Source organism: Gallus gallus, chromosome 18 (genome assembly GCF_016699485.2).
Source record: "Gallus gallus isolate bGalGal1 chromosome 18, bGalGal1.mat.broiler.GRCg7b, whole genome shotgun sequence".
In the NCBI taxonomy this organism is placed as follows: domain Eukaryota; kingdom Metazoa; phylum Chordata; class Aves; order Galliformes; family Phasianidae; genus Gallus; species Gallus gallus.
The window spans coordinates 8,013,493-8,038,045 of record NC_052549.1 but is presented as its reverse complement, the minus strand read 5'-3'; the positions used below and the strand labels follow the sequence as shown (position 1 = coordinate 8,038,045).

Here is a 24,553-nt window from a genome sequence, read left to right as displayed (position 1 = left end):
TTGTTCTAAACTTCCCTTTAAAAAAATAAAATAAAAAACCCCAAATCTTTACTTAAGAGAATGGAATTCTTCTCTCCCGTCTTCCCCAGTTCTTTAAAGTTTACTTGGGAAGAATTGTGCATATATTGCACACATTCCCCTTAAGTACTGAGCTGACTTAAAAATCAAGGCAGCATGAAATTGCTGATGGCCATTCTCATTGCCTTACGTGATATGCAATGCTTATGCCCAGATCTTCAGCTGAAGTGCTAGGGTTAATTTCAGTGTGCTGGCATGCTGCTTCCCATTCCTACACTTTGTTGTTGCTGAAGGGGAGCAGACAGTGTGTGCTGTCCTGCACACAGGACTGCTTCCATCTTATGTCCAAGAGGACTGTGGGTCCAGAAATTCTGGCTTATTGATCTGCTTACATATGAAGTATTTATAGGGATGTAATTGTTATCAATTGTTATTAATTGCTATTAATATTCAATGGAATTTCATAAAGATTAAATGAGCAAGGATGTATTAGGAGTCTATGATCAATCTGCCCATACTTGGTGCTGGCTGATCGCAGGCCATTCCAACCAACCGTTGGAGAATTTCTTGGTAGTAAAGAAATGATTCCCCTGGTGCTCAGCAGATGACTTCCTGCACACCTGCATGTCTCCTCCACTTCCCCTTCATCACTTTTCCTTTTATTACATATGAGCAATTCTGGATGCAAAGCATTTTATTTGGAATCAACATGGTGTGGCTTCTTGTTTTCTGCTAGGACAATCTTCCATCCATTTTCACATCAGCAGCTCAGATAGCCTGCTTCTTCTTTGGTTTCAGTTTTGAAAATACCAGAGAAAAACGATATTATTAAGAAGTGCAGCAAACGCTTGGATGATGTGTGTGATTCCTGGAAATGTAACTGTGGTTAGTGCTGGAATTGGGCTCATCACAGGGTAATATTCTTTGGCATTGAGCATTTTGGCAGAGCAAGTTGTGTGCATGTTTGTCAGCACATTTTTACAGCGTGTTGATTGTGACCAAACTCCTTCTGTAAGTCAAAGAAAAGGTTATCTAGCATGGAGCACAAATGCTTCTTGACATTAAAAATATGAATACCCTGAAACCATATTCTTCTGCTTCCTGTCATACTGAGCTCAAAGCCTTGGCAGGACTATTTCTGGACAGTCCACATTACTGATTTTCAGATATGGACATGCTTGCTGTTCACTTACAGTTCTCTTTAATGACAAACACTACTTGGAAATGGCTTAATTGGATTGCCTGCTTAATAGCATTAGGATTGTTGTGCTGGCTTAGCTGAGCTCTGCCGGTCCTTGGTTGGTTAAGAGATCAGCAAAGCTGCAAAATGGAAAGAGAACCTTCAGGTTTCGGGTGAGTCCTTTGCTCCTCGGAGCACTGCTGTTTCTAAGAGAAAAGGAAGGCTCTGCTGATGATTTGTGTGTATGTTGTTGCTTTATTGCTGTTGAATGTTTCTTCCAGGCTTTCAGGATGTTGTTGCACATTACTGAGATGCTCTGGTCTGGTTTCCCAGTTGCTGTGTTGTGTTGTGGTACCAAACGAGGGCACAGCTTTGTTTCTGTGGTGCGTTTCTGTGTAACAGAGGAGACTTCATCGGTCATGCACTTTAGTACCATTAGAGAAGAATACATATGATGATAAAATACCCTTTTGTTAAAGCTATATAATACATATTTAACAAAACTTGGAGAAGCAGATGGCTAATTAGGTAGTTCGGCGGAGCTAGGCTGATCATATGTTCCAGCTCTAAATAAAAAAGCAACAAAACTCAATGTGAATGTATTAAACCAACTTACATAAGGTTTCCTAATTAATATTAAGTAAAGCAAGCACGTTGGGGACGGTGCATATGAAAGTGACACAGAATTAACGTTCTGCTTCCTGTTGTATCAGCTCGGTCTGCTGCTGGTTCTGCTCTTTTTACAACACAAACTAAATGTGGTGTTGTGGTTATTTCAGGCTGCATCATTCTTCAGTGCCACATCCACGGTGAAACGAGGCAGATCCCAAACAAACACTGAAATCTTCGTTATCTTTAATAACACTGCAATTTGAAGAAATTCAAAAAGGCAGTGGCTCATTGCACAGGATAAATTAATATTGCATGGTGTGTTTCAAGCTGTATGCCAGGTTGTTTTGACATTTAAATGCAGAAGGAAAATACTACAAGAAAACTTTATGAATAAAGGTGCTCAGTTATGGGGGAGAGCAGTGTTTGAAATGCTGTTCTGAAAGAAAAGTGAACGTGAGACTCTTCACCAGGGAGGTTTTGGGGAAGAGTTTTCCCAGCAGTGCGGGTGTTGTAAGGATGGTTGTGACAAAGGAAAGAAAGAAAATCCTGGCAGATAAACCAAGAAAAAGAGTTTGGAAAGCAATGAAGGGCATTTTGTATGGTGCCTGGGCATGGAGGTGACATTCAGCCCCTCTTCAGCTTGATTTCTGAAGACTTTTGTTTCCAGAACCCAATCACTGTGCCATGTGTGACCCTTCAGATCAGATCCCACTATGTCTACTGGACAGGTGGAGCTGAGAGCACTGCCCATGTGGTGTCACATACTGCTGCCTGGCTCTGTACAAAGGCCATGGCACAGGAAGGTGTTTCTCACCAGTGCAGCATACAGAAATCACCATTCTTTTCTCCTCTTCCCCTCCTTTGCCTGCGGTGCCTTTTCTTCTTAATTTCAGAATCAATAAGCCAGATGAGCATTAATCTGCAGTTTTATTTCTCTTAGCTGTACAGAGGCTCACATCTATAGGCAACAATAGGAAATGCTCAGTGCTGTCCGTGAGCTGTTCAGGTTGCTGCAGAGCCTTTGAAGGCTTTTTTATGGGAAGAGCTGAAGCTTCATCTCCTGAGTGACCTCAGAGAAAGCCCAGGTCTCTGTGTGCTCACAGCCTGCTTCGTGTCTGCTTCTCAGCAGAAGCTGTTCCAGTCGCAAAAGAGCTGGATGCTGTTGGCAGACAAACGGATGCTGTGTTAACATCTTGTTTTTGCTGAAAGCAACCCATCAGGGCAGGGTCGGACCCTCGTCCCTCAGTGCCAGATGACAAACGTGGCCGCTGCCACCCAGCGCTGGGAGAGGAGGGGGAGAAGCTCTGTGCCTCCCTTCTAATTGATTTCCTCTTCCCTTCTCCAACAAGCTGTCAGATTTGAATGTTTGCCTCAGTTTTCTTTGCCATGTGTCGGGATGGTGGGCTGGTTGCTCAGAGCTGGCAGGAAGCAGCAGACATCCTGCCAGAATGGAGAACGCGGAGACGGTCCATGTTGTGGGGAAGGGGTGGGATGCATGCAGGGGATTGCGTTCCGAGGGCTGTCACCACTGAAGGAGCTGAACACTGAGGACACGAGTGCTTTCCCAGATGGAACTTTCCACAACATTATTCTTCATAATTTTTGAACCACGGCTTCTGTAGCTTTCTGCTTTGGTTGAAGCTTCAGCTAGGAATGACCGGAATAAATTCCCTCACCGTCTGAAGAGTTATGTGAACCCAGCTCAGGGATGAAAGAACAGACTGAAGTTAAGTGTCCATCCCAACCACACAGGGCTGGCTTTGTACCCACGTCTGCTTGGCCTACAGCCTTGGGAACGTAGCAGCGTGACAGCAAAGGCAGTGCAGGAGAAGAGGTTAAATGTCCTGATATTTGAAGTGTATTCTTAGGGAGAAACTGCTGTCGTTTCAGAATGGTGTTTTAAGTTTTTGGTATCAGCATGTCAGTTTTGAACCTCGTCTTTGGTTGAAGTCACAGTTAATAAGTACAGAAAAAGGTGATTTTAGTAATGTCTTTAAGAACAAAACAAATGCATCACAGGTCTATCTGCAGCTAAAAATGGCTTTTTGTATGGGCTGTTCTGGTGTTTTGGAGAAACTCAGGTCAGAATTTTCCTAGAAACATGCTAAGGGTGTTTCTTGTACATAAGGAGTTAAAGGCGGGGGCCATAAGAAGTTGGAGTTGTGTGCTCACCAGCACCCCTAGATAAGTGGCTGCCATTTGTATTTGACTCCTGCAGGGTCTGTTCTTTGGCATGGGGAGCAGGTGTTGCATGCATGGCTCCTGCATCTCACAAAAGGATCTGGAAATGATCTGCCAGTGGGCTGCTGAGGATGGCTGTTGTATTCCTGATATTTGTCCCTCTTTTGTTTTGCAGAGCTGTATTCTGAAAATCTCTTTGTGTCTTGATTTCCATAGAAAAGCAGTTTAGCCAGGATTTTAAAGGCAAATGGGTGGCAGAAATGGTAAGCCTGAGCTCACACCCGCGATGAGTTACACGTAGAAGGGCACCAGCAAAGCAGCTTTCAGAGCAAGGCAATTTTGGACATTTTTTTTATAGGGTAACTTACATTGGGGTGAGTTCTCAAATCCATTAATACTGCGTTTTGCTGTTTAGTCAGTCTGCCAAAGGCTGTGCCAAAAAAAAGAAAGAAAGAAGGTATTTATTTTTCAAGTAAACACTTCTGGTTCAGTTCTGAAGCTCTCTTTGTGCATGCTACAGCAGCAGCGTGGTGAACAAACAGTGTTTGCTTCCCTTTTCAGTTCATCTTCAAGAAGTGCTTTTCTTATTTGGTTAGATTTTCTCAGTGCAGTCACCTAGCAACTTGTGAGGGCCTTTGATTCAAACATTAATCTCTAAATGCACAAACTAAGAAAATAAGGGTCCTCAGAAGTGCTGAACTGAAGCACTGAAAGTCTCAAAGTTAGCTGCTGCAACTCAATAGTGAGCTGTTAAAATTATACTTTAATTCTTAAATATGCATTCTCAATAAGGAAAAAAAAATATGTCTACATTTTTAAAGCCATTTTCAAGTTGCTGCTCAATTACATGTACTTTGGGAAGCATGTAGGTACTATAATGTTACATTTCACCATGTGTCCACATATGCTGTGATTTAAGATATTCTGGTACCAAAATACACATCCAAACATTCTAAGTCCAAAGTAAGGAAAAGCTTCCAGCCAGAATTCAAATATTTGTACTGCCTTTTGCATTTTCAAAAACACTTCTATTAATTTGATTCAAATTTCAGCTATGATGTTCGTACTCAGAACCACCCAAACAGGCACTTCTGCAGCTGTCAGAAATACATGTCCTTTTTCTTGTCCCATTCTACAGCAGTGCAGTGCTGTTATCCAGCAGATAACAGCATGTATGAAAAGTTGGTGTCAGTTGGCCTAGAACAAAGCATGAAGAGGAAAAGTAGGACATGGCTTATCAAAAGATTGAGGAAAAGATGGGGGAATTACTGCAGTATTCGAGCACCTATCTTGGAACTGCCATGCCCTGCCTTTTACCAATACTGCATTTTAGAAATCAGACATAATCACTGAGTCCCTATTGTCATTAACTGCGTTGGAAAACACAGCAGATGTCTCTGTCCTGTCCATTTTCCCCTTCCCCAGATGGCATTTACTAAAGTTTGTTGCTTTCTAAGGTTGCCCACTGCCAAGAAGCACTACCTGCAATCCTGACTGCAGCTCCCGCGGCGCAGCTGGGATGAGACTTCCAGTGGCACCATTTCAAAAGAGGGAAGGGATTTTGAAATGCGTATTGAAGCTGAGCAGAAGCACAGCAGTTCCCTGCTGCTGGCCTGGATTTGGCAGGCTCAGAGGGGCAGCAATTCCCAACCAGCAGAGCGGGATGCAGGGTGCTGACTGCACCAGTGGTAGAATCCAGTTCCTGAACATCAGTGAGAAACACTCAGATCTGTGTTGTGCTTTGGGGTGGTGAGGACTGGTGAAGGATTTCTATGGCCATACAGAGGCCACAAAAACAGTAACATATTTTTTTGGATGTTTCATTGTTTTAGAAGAGCCAGACACTGTCCAGAGTATGTGATGCAGCTGAAGCTGTTTATTTCCATAGTCCTGCAAGAAGCATAAAACTGCCTAAGTTTGCCGGAGGGCCACTTGGGAAGGGTCTTAGTCCAGGAATATGAGTGCTCCTAGCATTTAGAGCACTTGAATGTCACTTCTGTACAGAATTATAATATGTGCAACAGAAAAGAGTGTTTTTTAGCTCATTAGTATGAATTTGAAACTCTTAATTCCTAAGGAAAACAAGGCAAACTCCTCCAGTTTGCCTCAAACTCCTTCTGGTGTGAGGAGCCTCCAGTGCAGAAGCTTTTATTTGTCTGACGTGGCTGTACCTGTCACAGCAGCTTCCCATTTCGTGCTGCAGCCGTGATGGAAGTGGCACACCGCTGGAAGCTGTCTGCTCTGCTCAGCATAAATGTCCACTGCTTCATAGCCATTGTTTCAAATGGTTCTTTAAGCATTTTTAACTTAAAGCTGAATGCATTGGCTTCTGCACTGCAGTGAGTGAGCATTAAGCTATGGTGTTTTTCCTACTGCAGTGCTATCAAACATCCTTTTGGAGCAATGACAGTGGTTTCATCCCCCTACCTAACACAAATCTCTGCTGTTTTAGAAACAACTTACTAACTCCTTCTATAAGATAATGGTATGGCCATAAATAAGAAAAAATGTAATGTCCCTCAGTAAAAGTTCTAATAATTGCCTGTGTTCTGTGTGAATCACATAAGTGTTGCTGGGGGGGAAGGAATCTCAGCAGTGTTTGCAGCCATTCTGGTCTCTTCTGAGATTATTCTTTTCTTATTCAGGTTTTCCCCTTCCTCTCACTTTAATGCTGTTTCATTCCTTTTTCTAACATGGTAATTCCATCTATGAATTAAAACTTGAAGTTTCTGTGGGTCACGGAATTCAGTGTATAGGATTCCTACTTAAGGATTCAATTATCCTACTGTCAAAGCATGGAAACAGTTAATCAAACATTTTTTTTAACTTTGAAGGATTTGTCATCCAACCACAAAACCAAAAATATTCCTTAAAATAGGAAGGTTTTTGAAAGGAATAGTGAAATTGAGTCCTTCAGTTCCTGCTCCAGACATTTCAGATCTGTGATGTAACTTTTTTGGCCGTCTCCCATGATGAGGTCTGCACTGGCACATAACACCAGTGCACCTCAGTTCTTCAGAAAGCATGAGGAAAGCCTTTCAGAGACAGATTTTATTTGTTTATATTTTCCTAGAACCATTCAAGGCTGAATTCTTGTAGCAGACAATTTAGTTCAAAGTTGATCTCCATTGTTTTAAGATTCATTTTAGGAAGCCGGGTGCCGCTCAGCAGATAAGCAAATGACCCAAATAGTGCAGATATTCTCCTGGATATGGCCTCTCCTGTGGTGTAATCCTGGTGTGGATTCCCCAGTGGGAAAGGAGCTGTGTTCAACAAAGGATTGGCTGCCTCAGAGCTGAGTACGTTCTTGAGAAGATGGTAAGGGAAAAGTAAAGTACAAGCATGAAGAGCCAAAGAACGGCAGTCATTATACTCTTCCAGGAAAGCACTCGAACAAGTCTGAAAGAGTATTATTCATAATGGGAGTCTGGTGGAAAATACATAGCTATATTTTCTGCAGTGAAATTCTTTTTTGGGTTGTCAAAGGCCGTGAATGAAACATTCATACCCTCAATGAGCATGTTGTCCTTGCGGGCAGCCTTGTGCAGAGCAGAATAAAAATAGTAGTTGAAAGAACGGAAAAATGTGTTAAGTATATGGAGTAAAGCGATAAAAATCCTGTTTTACAAAGCATGGCTTATTTCAACTTTTCATAATAATACGAATTTGGGATCTTTTGGTTGCATTTTCTTTGTGTGTTGGAATGGACTCATAGAGTCCTGCAGTGCCTTCTCTGGATCAAAGATCTGAAGAATATTCTGGCAGCACAGGCACTGTGCTCACACGGAATGCACAGAAAGGGAATAACTGCTGGTGTGAACTTGTGCACCTCCCATGGCGGTGAGCAATGCACGATGCAGGGCACTGCTGGCTGTGCTGCGCGGCACTGCGGCACTCAGGTCCTCACTGCTTCAGGTTGGAAACGTGGCAGACTTATAAATAGCAGCTTTAATTACTTCTTCTATTGGGCATTACGTAGAGAGGGGATTGGAATAAAGAGGTTAACATGAGAAACTGATGATCTCTTCTGTATGAAAGCCTGTTATTCCAACTGGGGTGATTCCCCGGAGATAAAGCTATCAGAAAGGACATGTGACACACAGTGCCTGCAATGCCTCTTTATAGCATTCTTGATACGAGCATTAACAGTTTAAATGATTAAAACAAAATTTCGTTAACAGGAAGTAATCAGTGAAATGCATCCTCACTTAAATCTGCTAATACTTCTTGGCGTCTGGTGCTCAGTGCTGCAGCAGTGTACATTTGATGCAGCACACAGCCCAAAAGCTTCTTAGGCTCTTTTAATCTTAAAATCACAAAATATTGCATCTACCCAATGTATTGCTTCATCTGAGGATCAGTCTCCTTCCTACAAATGGAGACCTACCGTGTAAACGTATCTTTTTCACCCTGAGATTCAAATTCTTGACTAGCTAACCTAACAATTATATTGCTTATCCTCGTGGTTAGCTACATTTAGGCACTTGGCAAGCTGTGCAGAGAGAAAATACATTAATAATCCCCTTAAGAACCATATTAGCAGAAGTTACAATGCTGTCTCTGGCTCCATTTTATCTCTGTGTTATTATTTCTTGTCCAGGTGCGGTGTGAGAGTACCATTGGTTTTGTCACAGATAAATAACATCTGTGAAGTTGGACACACCTGAAAATTTTCCAGGAACCCTTTTCACAAAACATAAAAACTGTTAAAATAATTTAAAAAAAAACAGAACACATAGATGTTATATGCTGATTAAAACACCTACAGATGTACATAGTACTATATAGTGCATCCCAACCTACATATTGTAAAAGCCTAGTAAGATCCAGTGAGAACAGCCAGTACCTTGGCCAGCAGCAAAGAGCCCGAAATGTCTGATATCCTAATAACAAACATTTAAATGAACAGAAGTTTCCATGGATCACATTAAATCTGTGATAAATATTCCACACAACTCAGTCTCAGGGAACACAGAATATAGCTGATTTTCTATGAAATACGGTTATTTCCATTTCAGTTGGAAAATTTAACAAGAAAGATTGCAGCCAGGAAAAATTAGAGCATATTTTCCCCATCAGATAGAAAAGAAGCAATTAAGACATCTTCTAGGTCAATGAATGAGTCTAGACACACTAATAGCTGCTAGGGAATTTGCATCTATTCTTTCAGCTTGCATAATATGTCCAGAAATTGGTCCAAAAGGGGAAGGAATGAACAGAATATGATGAAAGTCAATGTGCTCTACTTAGAGGAGACTTGGGTCTGACAGCCCATGCACGTGTGCTGCTTGGTTCTAACTGAGCTTTCTACTACAATTTCTGTATGTGCAGTGAGATGTAAGTTGACATGATCAAATGCCTGACCACTCACTGTGTGGGAGGGCAACATTAGGCACAAGAATAAAGATGTAACAGTTTTTAACCTGAAATCCCTAGGAAAGGAATCTTCAGTGAGTGTCCTGCTAATGGAATTCAAAAAGCACAAGGCAGTGCATTAGGTTGTGTTCCCAGCAGTGCAGGGAATTCTCAGGGTTTGCTGCAGTGTGCTCAGACAGCCCAGCACCAGTGGCTGGCTCTAAGCACAGTGCATACACGGATTATGCTATTAACTTAAACCTGATTTTACGTTAGCCAATGTATAGGATGAGCTTAATCCATTCACATTTAAATGCCAACACTGTAAATTTTAAACTGAGAATCCTTTTATAGCCTATGGAGAGAAACGAGCTCTCCCCAAATGTGATTATGCTCATCCTAAAGCATTTTGCTAATAGGGGAGCATCCATCTCTTCTAGTGGGAGGCAATTCCATGTGATGCAGGTATTTGCAGCAGGGTCTGAAGAGCATTTCATTGCAAAGAGGGGCCTGCTTGCCTCTGTTGGCCATAAGGCCATGAGCTCAAAAAGATCCAAATTCCATACACGTGGAGATGAGATAAATCCGATGTTGTTCACTTATAAATCTGTAATAATCAGGAAACTCTACGCAATTCCCTCTCCCACTGCAGCTTCATAAATCATAATGCTTCAGTCACGAAGCAGGGTAACTTCTTTATTATTTATTTACAAGGAAAAATCAGCTGTAATCCAGGAGAAAAGGCAAGGGATGTGTTGCTCAGCATAGGCAAGGGAAGACCTGAGCTTATATTTTCACAGTAGTGTCCATCATCTTAAAAAGGAGAGCTCTGCTGATGGGATTTGGAGGAAGCCCAGGGTTATTATTTTAAATGTAAGCCCTATGGAAAGGAAGCCCTCATGTAAACAGAAATGTTTTTCTCTCCTAAAGCAAAACAGACTTTGTTGTAAATTCCTCTCCAATAGAATGATAAATACATAGAGCATTACTGGAAATGGAACTTCAGTGGACAGTGTGTGCCTGAAAGGGGAGTCATGATTACTGCTTTTATCACACGTAGATTTAAAAGAGCATTTAACAAAGCACCACTTGCAAGATCGTGAAGTGAAGAGGCCAACATATATCTTGGGGGCAGATTTGTATGGCACAAAAGCTCCTTTTGGAGCTGCAGGTCTACCCCTGCTCGCTCCCAGTGCTGCTGGGAATTCTGGTGCCATACTTCTTGCCCATCAGTAGAGCTCACCTTCATTAGCATCTGAGTTCAGTGCATCCAAGGGAGCAAAGCTACATGTCTTATTTCAGAACCCATCTTTGCCATTAGGATTTTGGGCATGGCTTTTTACTGCAGAGGGCAACACTTAGGCACATGTAGCTTTTCAGCTCTGAGTCAAGCAGGGTGTGGGCCACATGCCATGGCATTGCCTTCCTTGGTGTGCTAAGCAACGGGAATGGGAGTTGGGACAGAAGTTTTCTGCAGCCTGCAGGATAACTCGAGGCTGCTGCAGATATTCTGCCTCTGAAGGAGCTTCGTGGTTTTGTCATGAGAGCAGAAGTGGAATTATGAAAGAACTGAGGAGAGCTGAATAACGGATTCAACCACAATTTCTTAGTAATATAATAGTTCTTATTAGATTAAAGTATTAAGGGGGAAAAAAAGCTCAGAGACTTACATATTCCTTTAATAGGTTATTTTGAGCTTCCATTGAAGCCGATACACTTTTAGCAGATTGGCTTAAATGCCAATTGGGTAATAGAGCAAGAAGAAAAGCCATAATCTTTCTTTAGAGCAGAGAGTCATTTACAGCTGAAATAAGACTAATTACCACAATTGAACTTGTGGAACCCCTTGCCTTTGTTAATAGACTTACTGTGCTAATAGCTCCGAATGGACATAAAAGCCAAACTAAGAAAAACTTTGTGTACTTCACAGACATTAATGTGATCTTTCCCCAGACAAACAAAGAAATGCCACTTTGCACAACGTAGCAGAGGCTTAAAGGGGAAAATTGTGATTATTTTACTATTTTTAAAAAGCTTAAAGCAATGGAAATAGTATCTTTATGAAGATTCTCTCTTCCAGAATACAGCAGTTCTTCAGCTTTCATTATGCAGCTGGAGGACCGGTGCTGAATCCTGCTGACATTGAGACTCACAGTTATCGCTGTCAGCATTACAGAGCGAGCTGCTGCTTAGCAGAAGGGTGTCCAAGAAGAAGGAGAAGAAAATGTTCAAAACCAACCAACCCCCCTCTCTGCAGTTGTGCTGTAAAGCAGAGATACCACAGAACTGAGAAGCACAGACATGGGGGAGCGGGGCTGTGTCCCCAGCCGGCTCAGGGCACATTGGCAGCACCACACACATTTTAAACAAACAGAGCACCTTTTTTCTGTTCCTTTTTTTTTTTTGGTTACTCATTGTTGGTTTGTTCCAATTTCTGAGTCACTTTGATAAAGCTGTTTATAATGAGTTTTATGCAGTTGGTGAACTTCAGAGCAAACACATTGGTGGGTTGTTCAGCTGCAGGTATTCTCACCCATCGCATTCAGTGCAAGTCAATCTCTTTGTTTGTCCCCTAGAACGTAACAATTAACATTGCAAAGCAAAATCTTTGGCTTTAGTGGTATGCAATGTTAAAATAACAGAGAGCAGGTGAAGGGGGAAGGAGTTCCAAAGGAACTTTAACGGGGAGGCTCTATGTGCCGTGTTGTGACCTCCTCTCATGCTCACTCTCTCCTGTCCTTTTGCCAGGCACGGGTGAGTCTCATTTTCACACTCTGCACTGACATTATGAATGGCATCTTTGTGTGTTAATCATAACTGCTTTAAAGCACAGCTGCTGCCACTCCGAAAATTCATGTTGCAGTCAGGTATCGTCGCAAGCTTGATTTCTTATATAGCAGCGTGTTGATGCATGGTCCTTTATTGTATGTGGGATTCAGTTTCAAACTTTGGAGCTGGAAATTTATTATACTGCTTCAATATAATTCACGCAGAACTCACCGTGTGTGTGCCAGCTGGAACCTACTTGGAATTTGTTATTTTCCATCCACTTCTGCAACAGTGTCACATTGTTTACAAGGAGAGCATGCAGTCTTACATAAGTCACTTGCTTTCGTGCACTTTTTCTGCATTATTTTACTCAATTTGTGAAGGATTTAAGCACCCTGCAGCGTGGGGTGTTAAAAGCCATGAAGTAATTGAAAATAAAAACTATTTTTGGCTGCAATAATGGCCTGTGCACAATCAGAAATATTAAACAGCGTTTAAGAAGTGTGGGTGAGATGTGATAAATGAGCTGCATTATATAAAAGTGCCTTATTCGGGCCATTGAGTATAAGGACTAATACGGGAAGGGTTGCAAGGGCTTTCTATTACCAGCTTGCTACAAACTTGCTGTAGGATTTGTTACTGGGACCTAAGGACAAGCATTGCCAAACACAGGCTTTGATCCGCTGGGATTTATGGACAGTGTTGGGTATCTGGATTATGTTTTGGGAAGTAAGAGATACAGAAACATAGTGCAGCACTGGGGAAGTGATGTAAGAGAGGTGACTTTCTGCAGACTTTCTGGATTGTTTAACAAACCTCAAAGTTCTGTTATGTGCACTCAGTTTTCCATCAGCACTGTATGGACTTGGTGGCACAACAAAGAAATCCTTGAAGTGCTTCCATCATATCCATGCCTTTCCTCGCTGTGGCTTCATGGAAGCTACTCAGCAGTAGTTTCATATTCACAAGGAGGTGATCTGAGTTGTTTGTTTTCAAGAGATATTTGTATAGTTGGTTTTCTTTAATACATGAAAAACAGAGCAAGTTTTTATTTTGTATTTATTAGTAATGTTTGCTTTTAAAAACTGTAAGCTGAAAGCTCAGATTGTTGGCTTTGACTTTTGGTTGCTGTTTTCCTAACTAAGGTATAGATTAGAGATGCACTTACAGAATGGTAAGTTGCCTTTTTGATCTCTTTTTAAGTCATAGAGTAAAACCTTGCAGAAAAAATGGTCAGAAAAGACAGTAGTAACAGCAATTAATTTGCATCGTTTTGGAACTTTAGGTCATTTTTGTGTATTTTATGGAAAGTTGGAATGCGTTGCAATCTCAGTTTGCAATCCTTCAGTTTTTGGGGGCTCAGGTGATGACTTACTGAGTTCTCGTATTGCTACTTGAAAATTCTTGCCTGCTGTAAGCAATATTCTCAGATAAATGTCTGCTGGCATATCGCTGACATTTATGCCAAGCTTGTTACTTACACTAATATATTGCTTTTAGTAAATAAATGGGATAGAAAATAGTATTTACCTTGCCATATCATGAGAAAACTATTCATTCTGTCTGACATAAACTGAGAGATACTGTTTATATTGCTGCTCCAGTGAGCCAAGAAAAGCTGCACAAATATGTCATGACCATACGGTGGAAAATGCCTGCGTACTGTTTCCGTGTATCTGTAGTTAAGGTTCTATATGACAGAATAACAAGAATGTCCATGATGCTCTCTAAGAACTTGGGCTTAATTTGAGAGCTCGTTTATGAGACAGAGATCAAGTTCTAGGAGTGTTTTCCGTGCTTGAAAAATGTTTTGATATCTTTGTCAGCCATCAAGACAAACTGCAGAGAGCATCTCAGTTCATTGACTTCATTGCGCGACGTGAATTGAGTTCTGACATTCCCATAGGTCATTACCACACGGCTGCTTTATCTGCTATGAACCTGGCGTAAATCTCGGCTGCCACGGAGGTCCTGTGTTCTGTTTCTGTGAATGTTCACGTTCTGTGCATTGAGCAAGATCAGGGAACTGCTCCAGCTAAAAACCCAACCTTGCCAAAAAAAAATTGGCTGCGTAGATGTTAATACATAGCAGCAAGCAGACAGGACCACTGGTTTTGACAGTAATGTGCCATATGTCAAATTGAAGTAGTCATGTAAGCACGACTGAAGGAACGGTTGCCGTGCCAGCCCCATCTCCTGACGCAGTGCTTCCCTCAGAGTGCAGACGTGGGAGCTGGCAGAGCACTGGGAACCTGCAGCACAAACTGGGAAGGGCTCGATGTGCATATGTGCGTGCGGCGTGCTGAGGTAGCAGACCGGTGGCTGCAACTGCCTTCGTTTTCCTGAGCTTGTGCACAAGTTTTAAAAGTTACAGTGACTGCGCGATGGGAAGTCCTGCTGATTGCTGCCACACTGCCTTCCCTGCTGCACATCTCCCATCTGCACCCGTTTCTTAGTGTTGAAAAACGTTTGTCTTTGAAAGTTCTGCCGCAAATGTAAAACATTCATTTGTAATTAAGCAACCTGGTGGGTCATCAGGTCGTTTAATCACAGACGACGGGCGGCCCAGTGGCCTAATGGATAAGGCATCAGCCTCCGGAGCTGGGGATTGTGGGTTCAAGTCCCATCTGGGTCGGACTGCTGTTGTTTTGTGTTCAAGAAATGTTTAGATCTCCTGAGGGATGTGGTTTCATGAGGAAAACATGATGATAGTGGATGGCTGGGCTGGGTGGTCTTACAGGTCTTTTCCAACCTCGGAGATTCTCTGACTCTATGACCTGTTTCCATGGCTCTGTGCTTTGGTGTGAGTGTGCTGCCCATTCGTGAACCCACGGGTATTTACCATAAATACCACTTCTGCTATTTGGAAAGAATTATTGTACCTCATGTCCTTCGCTCAGCCACGTTGTTTTGGTTACTACCTGTCCTAAGAAATGGATCTGCTTCATCTAAGTATGTAACTTACCCTTCAAAAACACTGCAGAAAGAAAGCTTTCCACCTATCAGCAAAGGGTAAATTTTTGAAATTCTGTAGTTGGTTTCTATGTGAGTTTTTCTTCTTATGTGGTTTAAATTCTTTTGACAATAGATTTCTGACTCCAGTTGGTTTAATGCACTTTGTTGTTGATTCCTTCCCGGGAGGATGCTGTTACATGGGGTTGAAACTGTGTTCTCAGTGACTGATGGGAGTTGGAAAGTGTTACTGAAGTTTCTAGCAGATGACCCTTTAATAAGATGTATTTAATTGGATAAGACTTGCAACAAATATTGGCCATCTGTTGAATAACATCAGAAAAGTAAAGAGGAACAGCAACAGGAAAAATCTCAAACAAATGAACAAATGAGCTTCAATTTCTTGATGTAATCCCACACGAAACAGGATGGGTGGTTAAATTTTACACCCCAGCCTGAGCCCTTTCACAGAAGTGTCCAAAATGATGGCTGGTTTTATAAGTATCCCTATGCCCAGGAGGAGCCGAGCTTCCCCTTTTTCCTTTGCGACCTTTGAAAAATTTCAGCCCTCTCTTTTGAACCTTTTCACATTTAAAATGCTCTTTGCTGCTCCAGTCACACTTCAGGCTGAGAGGCAGAGAATGGTTACTGCCATAAAAGTCTGCTTTCGTGGGGTGAAACTTCAGGTCCGTAGCTGTGCAGGTGCTGTGGCTGCCCTCCCCAGTGACTGTGTTGGCAGTATTAACGTACCTTTAGTATCTTTCCTCCTGTTGGATCATTGGACCATTATTTTTATATGTTGTAAATTAACAGGACAGTAGTGTTTACGTATCGATACCTATTTTGCATGAAGGCAAATGAAGTTACCAAATTAGAGCTAATGTAGAATAAATTATCAGATCTGAATCTTAATAATAATTACAATCCAGCACAAAATGGGAATGCCTCTGTATCTCCTAACTAAAGATATTGAAATTGGCACTGCAGATCCAGTAGTACAATGAATACTGCCAATTTCATTATACCCAAATGATTTGTTTTGGTGTCAGCAAGTGAGTAAATACTGCTTGTCAATTTTTTTGTGTGCCTTTCAGACACAAAACGAATATCGTTCATTATTAATGCACTCATTTTAGCACAGAATATACTATAGAACAGGCCACAAAATGGATTAATTGTGCAAACAGGAGTGAGCTAATTGCTGGAGTTAACTTGCTGTCTAAATGCACTTTAAACTCTCACAGAGAGAATCATTAACATTAAGGACTATAAGGTTGATTTTTTGTGGCGTGATGTAAGTTTTGTAATTATCTTTTGGATTTAAACCTCCCCAAGCTAAAATGAACTGGAAGGAGCAAATGAAGTCAGACTGACGGGGGGGAAGCATGGGCTGCTGTTCCTGTCATGATTTTATTCATACATGGCTTTATGAAATTCTGTTTCAAGCATAAATATGACGTGGGACATAAATAGGACATAAGAGCTGTAATAACATTTGCATTATGGGATTGGATCTTCCATCCTTTAAAATGAAGTGCTCTTCTTTTAAGAAAAAAGTAAAATAAATGTTCAAGTCAGGAATATTTTGCTCTTATATTTCTGAAGCCCCATTACACTATTCTGGAATCACAATTGTGTGAAAGTTAATGTCAAAGCATGCTATCATCCTTCTAACAGCTTTTACATGTGTCAGTAAATGCAGAATTGGGTGATTATCTCTGTCCTGTTAGTAATTGGGAATTCATTCTCCCATTGGGATTGCATCCAGGCAGGTACTGCAGGATGCAGTAGATTCCTGTAGCTCAGCAGTGGTGAGATGATTCTGTTCCTATTGCACACAGCTTGTTTGGTGTCGTTGTGACCTCACTCACATCCTGGGGAAAAAAATGAAGTAAATCTTTTGGCAGCAGTGGAATTAGTGTGTGGATGGTGTTTACTGCCAAGGAAGGTTTATTAATTTTGTCAGTAAGTTAAAGGGTTTCTCAAATATAACTAAATACACATATTTTAATTCAAAATACACTAAAATACATAGCATTCAGCTCTTGGCATTTAGATCTGGCATTTCTGCTCTGTTTTTGTCCATTGCAAGTCATGCTAAAGGAAGGAGCTGTTTTGGTTTACAACTGCCCGTAGCTTGATATCACTGAATTATTAATAAAGTGTTGAGAAAAGCAAGCTATAAAGCTAGTACTAAAATATTTCCTAACGTTTGTACAGTTCTGACGGTAAAACCCACCAGCTGTGCTGGGACATCTTCTGTAGTCGTTCAGATTTCCATGCTTCCAGCTGTGAAGCGAATCAGATGTTGCCATGAGGCGCCGTGCAGCCTGCCATGCCTGGGGAGTGGTGTGGGTTGGCCTGGGGGCAGGCAGGGGGCAGGAGGTAGGAGGATAAAGGCCAGGGGCAGGCTGCATGAACTGGAAGCATGCTGGCAAAGCCTCCAGAAGAGGAAGGCCCTCGTGGCTGCTCACTGCCTCGTTGAGGACCATGGTTGGAATGTGAGCAGCTCTGGCAGTGGCCGTTATGGGGTTTTCCATAAACCCCTTTACTTTCTGTTGGCTTCCTCTAAGGAGCCCTGTGGGATTCTGGCTGAATTACCAAATAACATCCAACAGCTGCATGCTGGAGATTGGTTTCACGCTGTATCCTCTCACTGCATACTGTCCTGAAACATGTACAGCCTGTGCTGCTCCACACTGCCCGCTCTCCCAACCTGTTTGTTTTTACATCTGTTAACACAACAAGCTGAAGACAGCTGCTTTATTCCAGACATCCCATTTCTGAGGTTAGGCACGTCGATGAGTTAGTGCAGATTCTGAAGGATGAACATTCAGCCTTCGCAGGAAACATTTGTGGGCTTTGTGCTGCATTGCTGAATTGAAGGAGCTGCGCCCTGCCCTGCTGCAGTGCCTCTGCTGCTGGCACGCAACGTGATAAGGGCAGATATTTGAACTGCAGTGGTTTTAAACTATGGAAATGGTAGAAGTCTGGCATAGCGGGTCATCTCTTTTGCCACTGTGAGTTCCTGAGACAGTTATTTCAGCTCTGGCTTTGATAGATGACTTCTGGATTATTATTCATGTATAAAATGGGACACCTTGGAGGGCAGGATTAATGGCTTTGTGAAGTTTTAGCAAGAACTTTCTACAGAAACAGTGATCTCTGCCTTAAAAGAAAGGAACACAGTTAACAATGTGTCGAAACAGGGTTCTATGGCATACCTGAGAATTAATATCTTCTACCTCTTTTGTTTTGCGAGCATAGCAGTGCAAAAATAATGCACAAAATGCAATGCTTCCTTTCCTTATAACTGAAAGTAGAAATGTCAGATCTGGAAGATGTGGTATGTGAGGTACTTTGCTGTATCCCAGCTGTTTTAAAGACACTGCGCACACAGCTGCAGGAATATGTTCATCTCTTTCTCCCCCGGCACTACCAGGTTTGCTGAATTCATTGCTGGAAATGAAAATACACACGCAGCCTCTGCCAGGCATGCAGCCAGTATTTGCACACTGCTGTAGATCTTGCAAAGCCAGCTTACCGGCAGCATCCATCTGTTTTGTTCTTAGTGTAAAGGAGTTAATGACCTGAGTAGTTAAGGCTGTCCAGGCGATCTGCGTAATCCTTTCACACAAATAAGATATTGTTGCAGTTAACCATTACTTTCTCTTATGTTTTTATCTCTACGTTGTAGTAGAGATTTTGTTTCTGTCCTCCCTCCTTTTTATTTGGCCTAATTGAACTTGACAAAATTGAAAAAGAAAACCTGTGGAGCAAAGTCAGGCGTTTGAATGACCTCAGGATTGGACTGGATGCCCTCCAGAGGTCCCTTCCAACCCCTACAATGCGGCGATGTGGTGAAGCTGAGGATATGCATCCAGTTACTGCCTGGCAGACTCTTGGAGCTCAGTGAGGAATCAGCCCTAAATTTATCAGTGTTGTCTTCTTGCAGCTCATATACTTTGACTTCAAGGTAAGTTTCTGCTGCTGCTTGGAGGAGGTAGATTGAAGACTGCAGAAACTGCAGTGAAGATAAAGATAACCCGTTAAGCAAGCAAGGTATATCTCTCCATAGGTGAGCACTTTAAGGTGCTGTGTGACCTCATACAGTTACAAATGAGCTTTAAGAAGCTTAGGAACAGGATAAGGTGACGAGGGAGAGGGCTGTTTTCCTTATGAGCCATGTTATCCCTGAGCAGACTGTATTGCACTGCACTGGGGGCAATTGTAGGGAGAAGGGAATTGTAGGTGACCAGGGGAGAGTTTGCATGTATCAGGTTTAAGCCCTAGCCTGGGTTCTCTCTTGAAGTAGCCCTCATATGTAGGTAGGGTGAAACATTGGCAGGGAAAGTAGCTGCTGTGTTACAAGTTGCACAGGTTGAAAAAGTTAGGGTAGTGCAGTCTGTGAAATGCCCTGTGGATTCGTGTCCATTACATTCAGATTCCTCTTCTTCTGACTTGTGTTTCTGATATATAATAGAACCCTCATTTGTATTAAATACAATGAAAACAGTGGATTTTTTAATACAAGTCATAACCATAGCATCATAGATTGATAGAACAGGAGGAAGAGAAAATCCTATTTAATTGTTACACTTTGTGCTCGGGGTACACTACCCATTCCTGAGCTTACTCTATTCCTAGTAAATTTATTTAAACAGTAATGCTTATTAAAAAAAAAGTAATTAATACTGAAATGGCTCATCTGTTTTGAAGCAGTACTCTATTTCTGTTTAATGTAATTACTGTATTTAATCTTAGAAGGAGCTAATGCATGCCATGTGACAAATTTGTTCATTGCTCGGTGTCATGCAGAAAGCAAAAGAAGTCAAGCAGTAATATGGGTCCCTTGGGGAGATTCTGTGGCTTCACTGAAAATCCAAAGCATGTAAAATAGCAACATAAAAATTATGAAGTGCTCCACATGACTACTGAGGCCCTTAAAGTTCTCTATTATACTCTGAGACGAATGCAGAGAGTGATTTCATGCTTCTTTTAGTTTTATTGTAGTTCCTTGGTCTAATTTGCAATCAATCCTTGCTCTGTTAGACAATAAAAGTAAAAGCCAAGAACAAATATTGTTGCACAGAGTAAATTCCCTGTTGCTGCTGATCGGACCTCTTCTTCCATTACCTTTGAGAGAATCAATACTCAACCCTAGAAACAAATTATGTAGGCAAGCATACATATAGCTGTCGATGTCAGGCAAATAATTGTTGTAGCAGTGGAGACAAAGCTTTAAAGTTCATTTCGATGGAAAGTTAATGCAAGATTTTTATGCTACTTAAGATTTTGAAAAAATATCATTCGAGTTGGGAAAATAATCTCAACTGTTGCAGAAATAAGTCAAAGATTGACAAAGCTCACTGATTTCCCTGGCAGTTCAGTTGGACTTGCTTAGAAATGCTTGCTGTCATCGTGTTTTTTAAAGAAACTTGCATAGAAAGGGGTTTTTGTTTTTTTTCGATGTGTGCTCTCCATGCAGCTTCATTTATTTTACTGCAATAAATCTGGGGCATAGCAGAGAGCACCACTTCTATTGGGAAATCTCATCTCGCCCATTAGGGGGTTCTTCTCTCAGAAATGGGAGTAGAAATGTGGTTTTAAATATCTGTTGGATTTCCCTAATTCCAAACTGTGACATGCACGCCTCCTGCCTCACTACATTTACCCCCAGTTCTTGGGCATGCTTTGTCTGTATGGCTCTCCAGATACAATGCTCAATGTCGCGTGGGTGACTGGGGCTCAGCGAGGGCTTTCCTCCTTTATAGATCATCTAATAGAGAAGATTGCTTCTGTTATTTATTATTGTAATATTTCATTTCTGTCTCACCAGTCTGTGTCATATATAAAAGCTACGAGTAACAGCATTTTTTAGCAGATAACTCCCATCATGTATCACACTGATAACCTTCACACGTCAGATAATTTAGAAAACAGCTTGAAATTTATGGCACTGCCTTGTAACTATAAGTGACTGATGACAATATATATATTTAATAACAACACGTTTTTCTCAGCGCTGTGAGCTGAAAGAAGAGTGCTGGATGGAACGAATTGCCCTCTGTTATACATCATAAATCCCCAAACTGCACAGTGCATCACCTGCCTGTGTTGTGAGAAGGTGCAGGGTGCTCCTTGCTGTTTAACCGTCAGCCTGGAGATACTGCTTGCTTTCCAGCAACTGCACGTAATGTGTGCCAGCTCTCTCCTGCTTATACTCTTGTTAAAATGTAAAGCAACAAATTTCCTGGCAGCCTCTGCAAAGCGCTGTAATAGAGCTATCATTAGGAGAAGGTGATGAACATAATGTGAGTTCTTAACAGCCGCAGTAAGCGATGTGAAGCTATTAACATCTTTCCAAAACAAGTAACGGCTGAAAGGTTCCTTCTCAGCTTTATTACTAAAAATGCCGTGGTGTTTTAAGCAGATAATATTTTGTTTTCACTTATCTGTGATTTTTTTTGTTGCAAAATCTCAAGTATTGAAATTAAAACTTCAAGGTTACTAAAATATGCTCTATTGGCTGAATTGAGAAATGAAAACATAGACATGGAATTTTAGGTGTGATTCCTGCTAACGGGGGATCTTAGCCCAGTGTTGTTCATTTGCCACTGAATTTTTCATTCCCCAAGACTTGCCCATTCCTTTTTTTATGTCAAAGTTTGGGCTTTTCATTTGAATATTCTCAAAATGTGAGGCAGTAGTAATACTTTTGAGCTGCTTACCAAATAACTGAGCTCTGTGGAGAAGAGTAACACACAGCATGGACAAATAGGAAATCCGGGAGAAGGAATGGAGACTTTTGGTGGTGAGGTGTGAGCGCTGAGCATTAGCAGAGTGAAGAGAGAGTTAGAAAGTTCTTCTATATGAAGCTTTAGCTAGTGATTGTGTTTGGAGTGTCCTTTAAAGTCCAGTAGGACAGATGTTGTATGGCTTGCCTATGTTGGCAGCTGAATTGGTGTTTTCATTGTGATGCGACTGACAGATATTTTGTGGAAGTCAGAGGCTGCAGCTCAGAGCCATAGGATGAGGTGGGACCAGTGAGTGACAGTGTTTCTCCTACATGTCTTAACACTTATTACATATCAGTATTAAAAACAATGACAACTCTGCCTCTGGTTGAATGAATTTCTTCATACATGTGAAAGGTTGTCAACCCAGGGGTAGGATGCAACTATTGCATTACATGAATATCACCCAAAATAGATGACCCAGCATGCAGGACTTTTCTAACACACTGTTGCTGAGTAAAGGCAGAGCTGGACTTGCCAGCCTAAGATCTCAGCTTGGAAGAAAACATCAGTAGCAAAGCTCAGTTCTGTAACCCTTCCACAGATATTTTTCCATTCCTTTGTGAAGATTATCTCGTATTTTTCCTAATGTATGATCAGTGCTCACAGAAGAAGTTATTTAACGTTTTTATTTTCTGAAGGATGTAACAGGATTATTTTTCTTCATGCGATTTATTCCTGCAAACACAAATCAGGCTATTGTCTTCAAGAGTGGAAAGTTTGGAACCAAAAGTATAATTTGGAAGTGAAACGTTTTTCAGCTGCAAGTCATATTAATAGTAATTGCCACTTAGTGGTCTTTCATTTGGTAGAAACAAACTATCAAAATGATAATTGTAGGATTCATTGGGATATAGATTGATTAACAAAGTAGACAAGCAAGTGGGCAGCACGCATGGAGCCAGAACTGTGGCTCTTGTGAAGTCGGCTTAGATGGAATCAGGGGAGCAAAGCCCATTTTGCACCATTTGTCCAAAGAATAAACATATGCCATGTCAGAAATAGAACAGTTGGAGACAATTGCTGCATGGGCCACTGATGAGAAATAGCTGAAGAAAAATGTGAGGGTGATTAGACTTCTTTCAAGCCAGCTGGCAGGCTGAAGGGCGCACAGGAGGCTGGGATGGTGTTGTGGTGGCACCAGGGGTTGTACACTGCAGTGACACCAGATGAACCTGATAGCATCTTTCCCAGTTCTCTTCCTTGGGTGAAAGAACTTCATACACATTACAAATGGGAAGGAAAAGTGAGATTCAACATGAAATCAGCCGTCTTGAAGAACTGTGAGACTGTAAGTTGGTTTGCAGTGAAGGTGGAAATGCAGTGCTTGCAATTCTAAGTCTAAAAAATCCATTTGATATTTTTAAAACTCTCCTTCACAGTGTTGTACTTTATTTACTGGAAACAGTCTGAAGTGCTCAGGTAACACAGTGTATGATCTGTAAACAAATTGTGTATTATTTTGGACTTTTCATTATAACCTTCTGACTCATTGTAAAACCACCTGATGGTGCAGTGTTTGTATCAGGACGTTCGAAGTCTTAACTCTAGATTTTCCAGCTCTGCTGAAATGTGGGCTGATTGTGACATACCAGAACCAAGCTTAAAATGGAAACAGAACCTCTGTAAGGTTAAAAAGCTACAATGCCTGTTATTGAAACAAAGCTCGCCCAAGCAAGTTGTTGTTCATATGTGGTTTTGGGGATATGTGTGACCTCTGCTGTGTCACAGCCTATAGGCGCTGTCACATTATATAATGAGATTAGAATAAGCTTTCCTTATATGAAAAAAGTTCTTTTAGATCATTCATAAATTTCTAAATGGGAATCATTCTGTAAGCAGAAGCTAATTTTCCTTTCCCGTTATCTCCTGCCACTCTGTGATATGAGAACACTTTGTTCTCCACAAGAGTCTTCACTTAGAGCTTTGGTTTCTCACAGACATAATTAACTAGTAAAGACACTGGGTTCTCTTAGACATCTTCATCAAGGCGTGCAGGGGAACAGATCCCATGCCCAAGGCTGGCTTTCCTTCCAGTTTAATGTACCTCATTTATGGCTCATGTTCTTGCCTGAACAAGAGTGACCGTCGCAGCTGCAAACATGGGTTTGGGTTCAGGAAATGCGACTTCATAGCACTGTTCATTCCTCACCAAACTTTCACACTGTGGGTTGTGTTAATCATTGAAAAATTGTCTTTTGGTTTTCACATGTGTTTATTTCCCCTATAATTGCATCATTTACTTGACATCTGCCTTTCTTATGTGTCTGTGTCTTAGCACTAGGCTCTACTTTCTTTGAATAACTTACAGGTGAGATGTCTGCCTCTAAGTGTTATCTTATTTCCTGTGTATCAACAAAAGGAAATTAAACGTATGCTATTCTAACTGTTGTTTTCCATTTTCTTACCAGTTTGCTGTTTTGTGGTTCATAAGAGATGCCATGAGTTCGTTACCTTCTCCTGTCCTGGAGCTGACAAGGGACCTGACACCGATGTAAGTACATTGCCATTTGATATGCTGTTCTTCTAAGTATTTTTATGTTGTGGCATTTAACTGTGAGAAGGCATTACAAACAACATCAATAGTGTTGATGTTTATAGTCCTCATTGCTCTGAAGTGAATATTGAAGATTTATGGACTTTAAAGAGCTGGGTTTTTTTTTAAAGAAAATTAACAACAGATGAATGT

The 24,553-nt window shown here is 41.4% G+C and overlaps 1 protein-coding gene and 1 non-coding gene across 12 annotated transcripts in view; both read left to right on the top strand.

Moving 5' to 3' along the window:
* PRKCA (protein kinase C alpha) overlaps positions 1 to 24,553 on the top strand; it is a 139,078-nt gene that overhangs the window by 46,782 nt on the left and 67,743 nt on the right. For all 11 annotated transcript variants that reach the window (XM_040649503.2, XM_025141605.3, XM_046902039.1 and 8 more), the window contains one exon: positions 24,276 to 24,358. Coding sequence is in view for 7 of the 11 variants with exons in the window: in XM_046902039.1 (XP_046757995.1) it covers positions 24,276 to 24,358 (83 nt within the window). In the remaining 4 variants the exon portion in view is untranslated. The remainder of the gene's footprint in view (positions 1 to 24,275; positions 24,359 to 24,553) is intronic.
* TRNAR-CCG lies at positions 14,678 to 14,750 on the top strand. The gene has a single exon. It is a non-coding gene; the product is annotated as a tRNA-Arg (tRNA).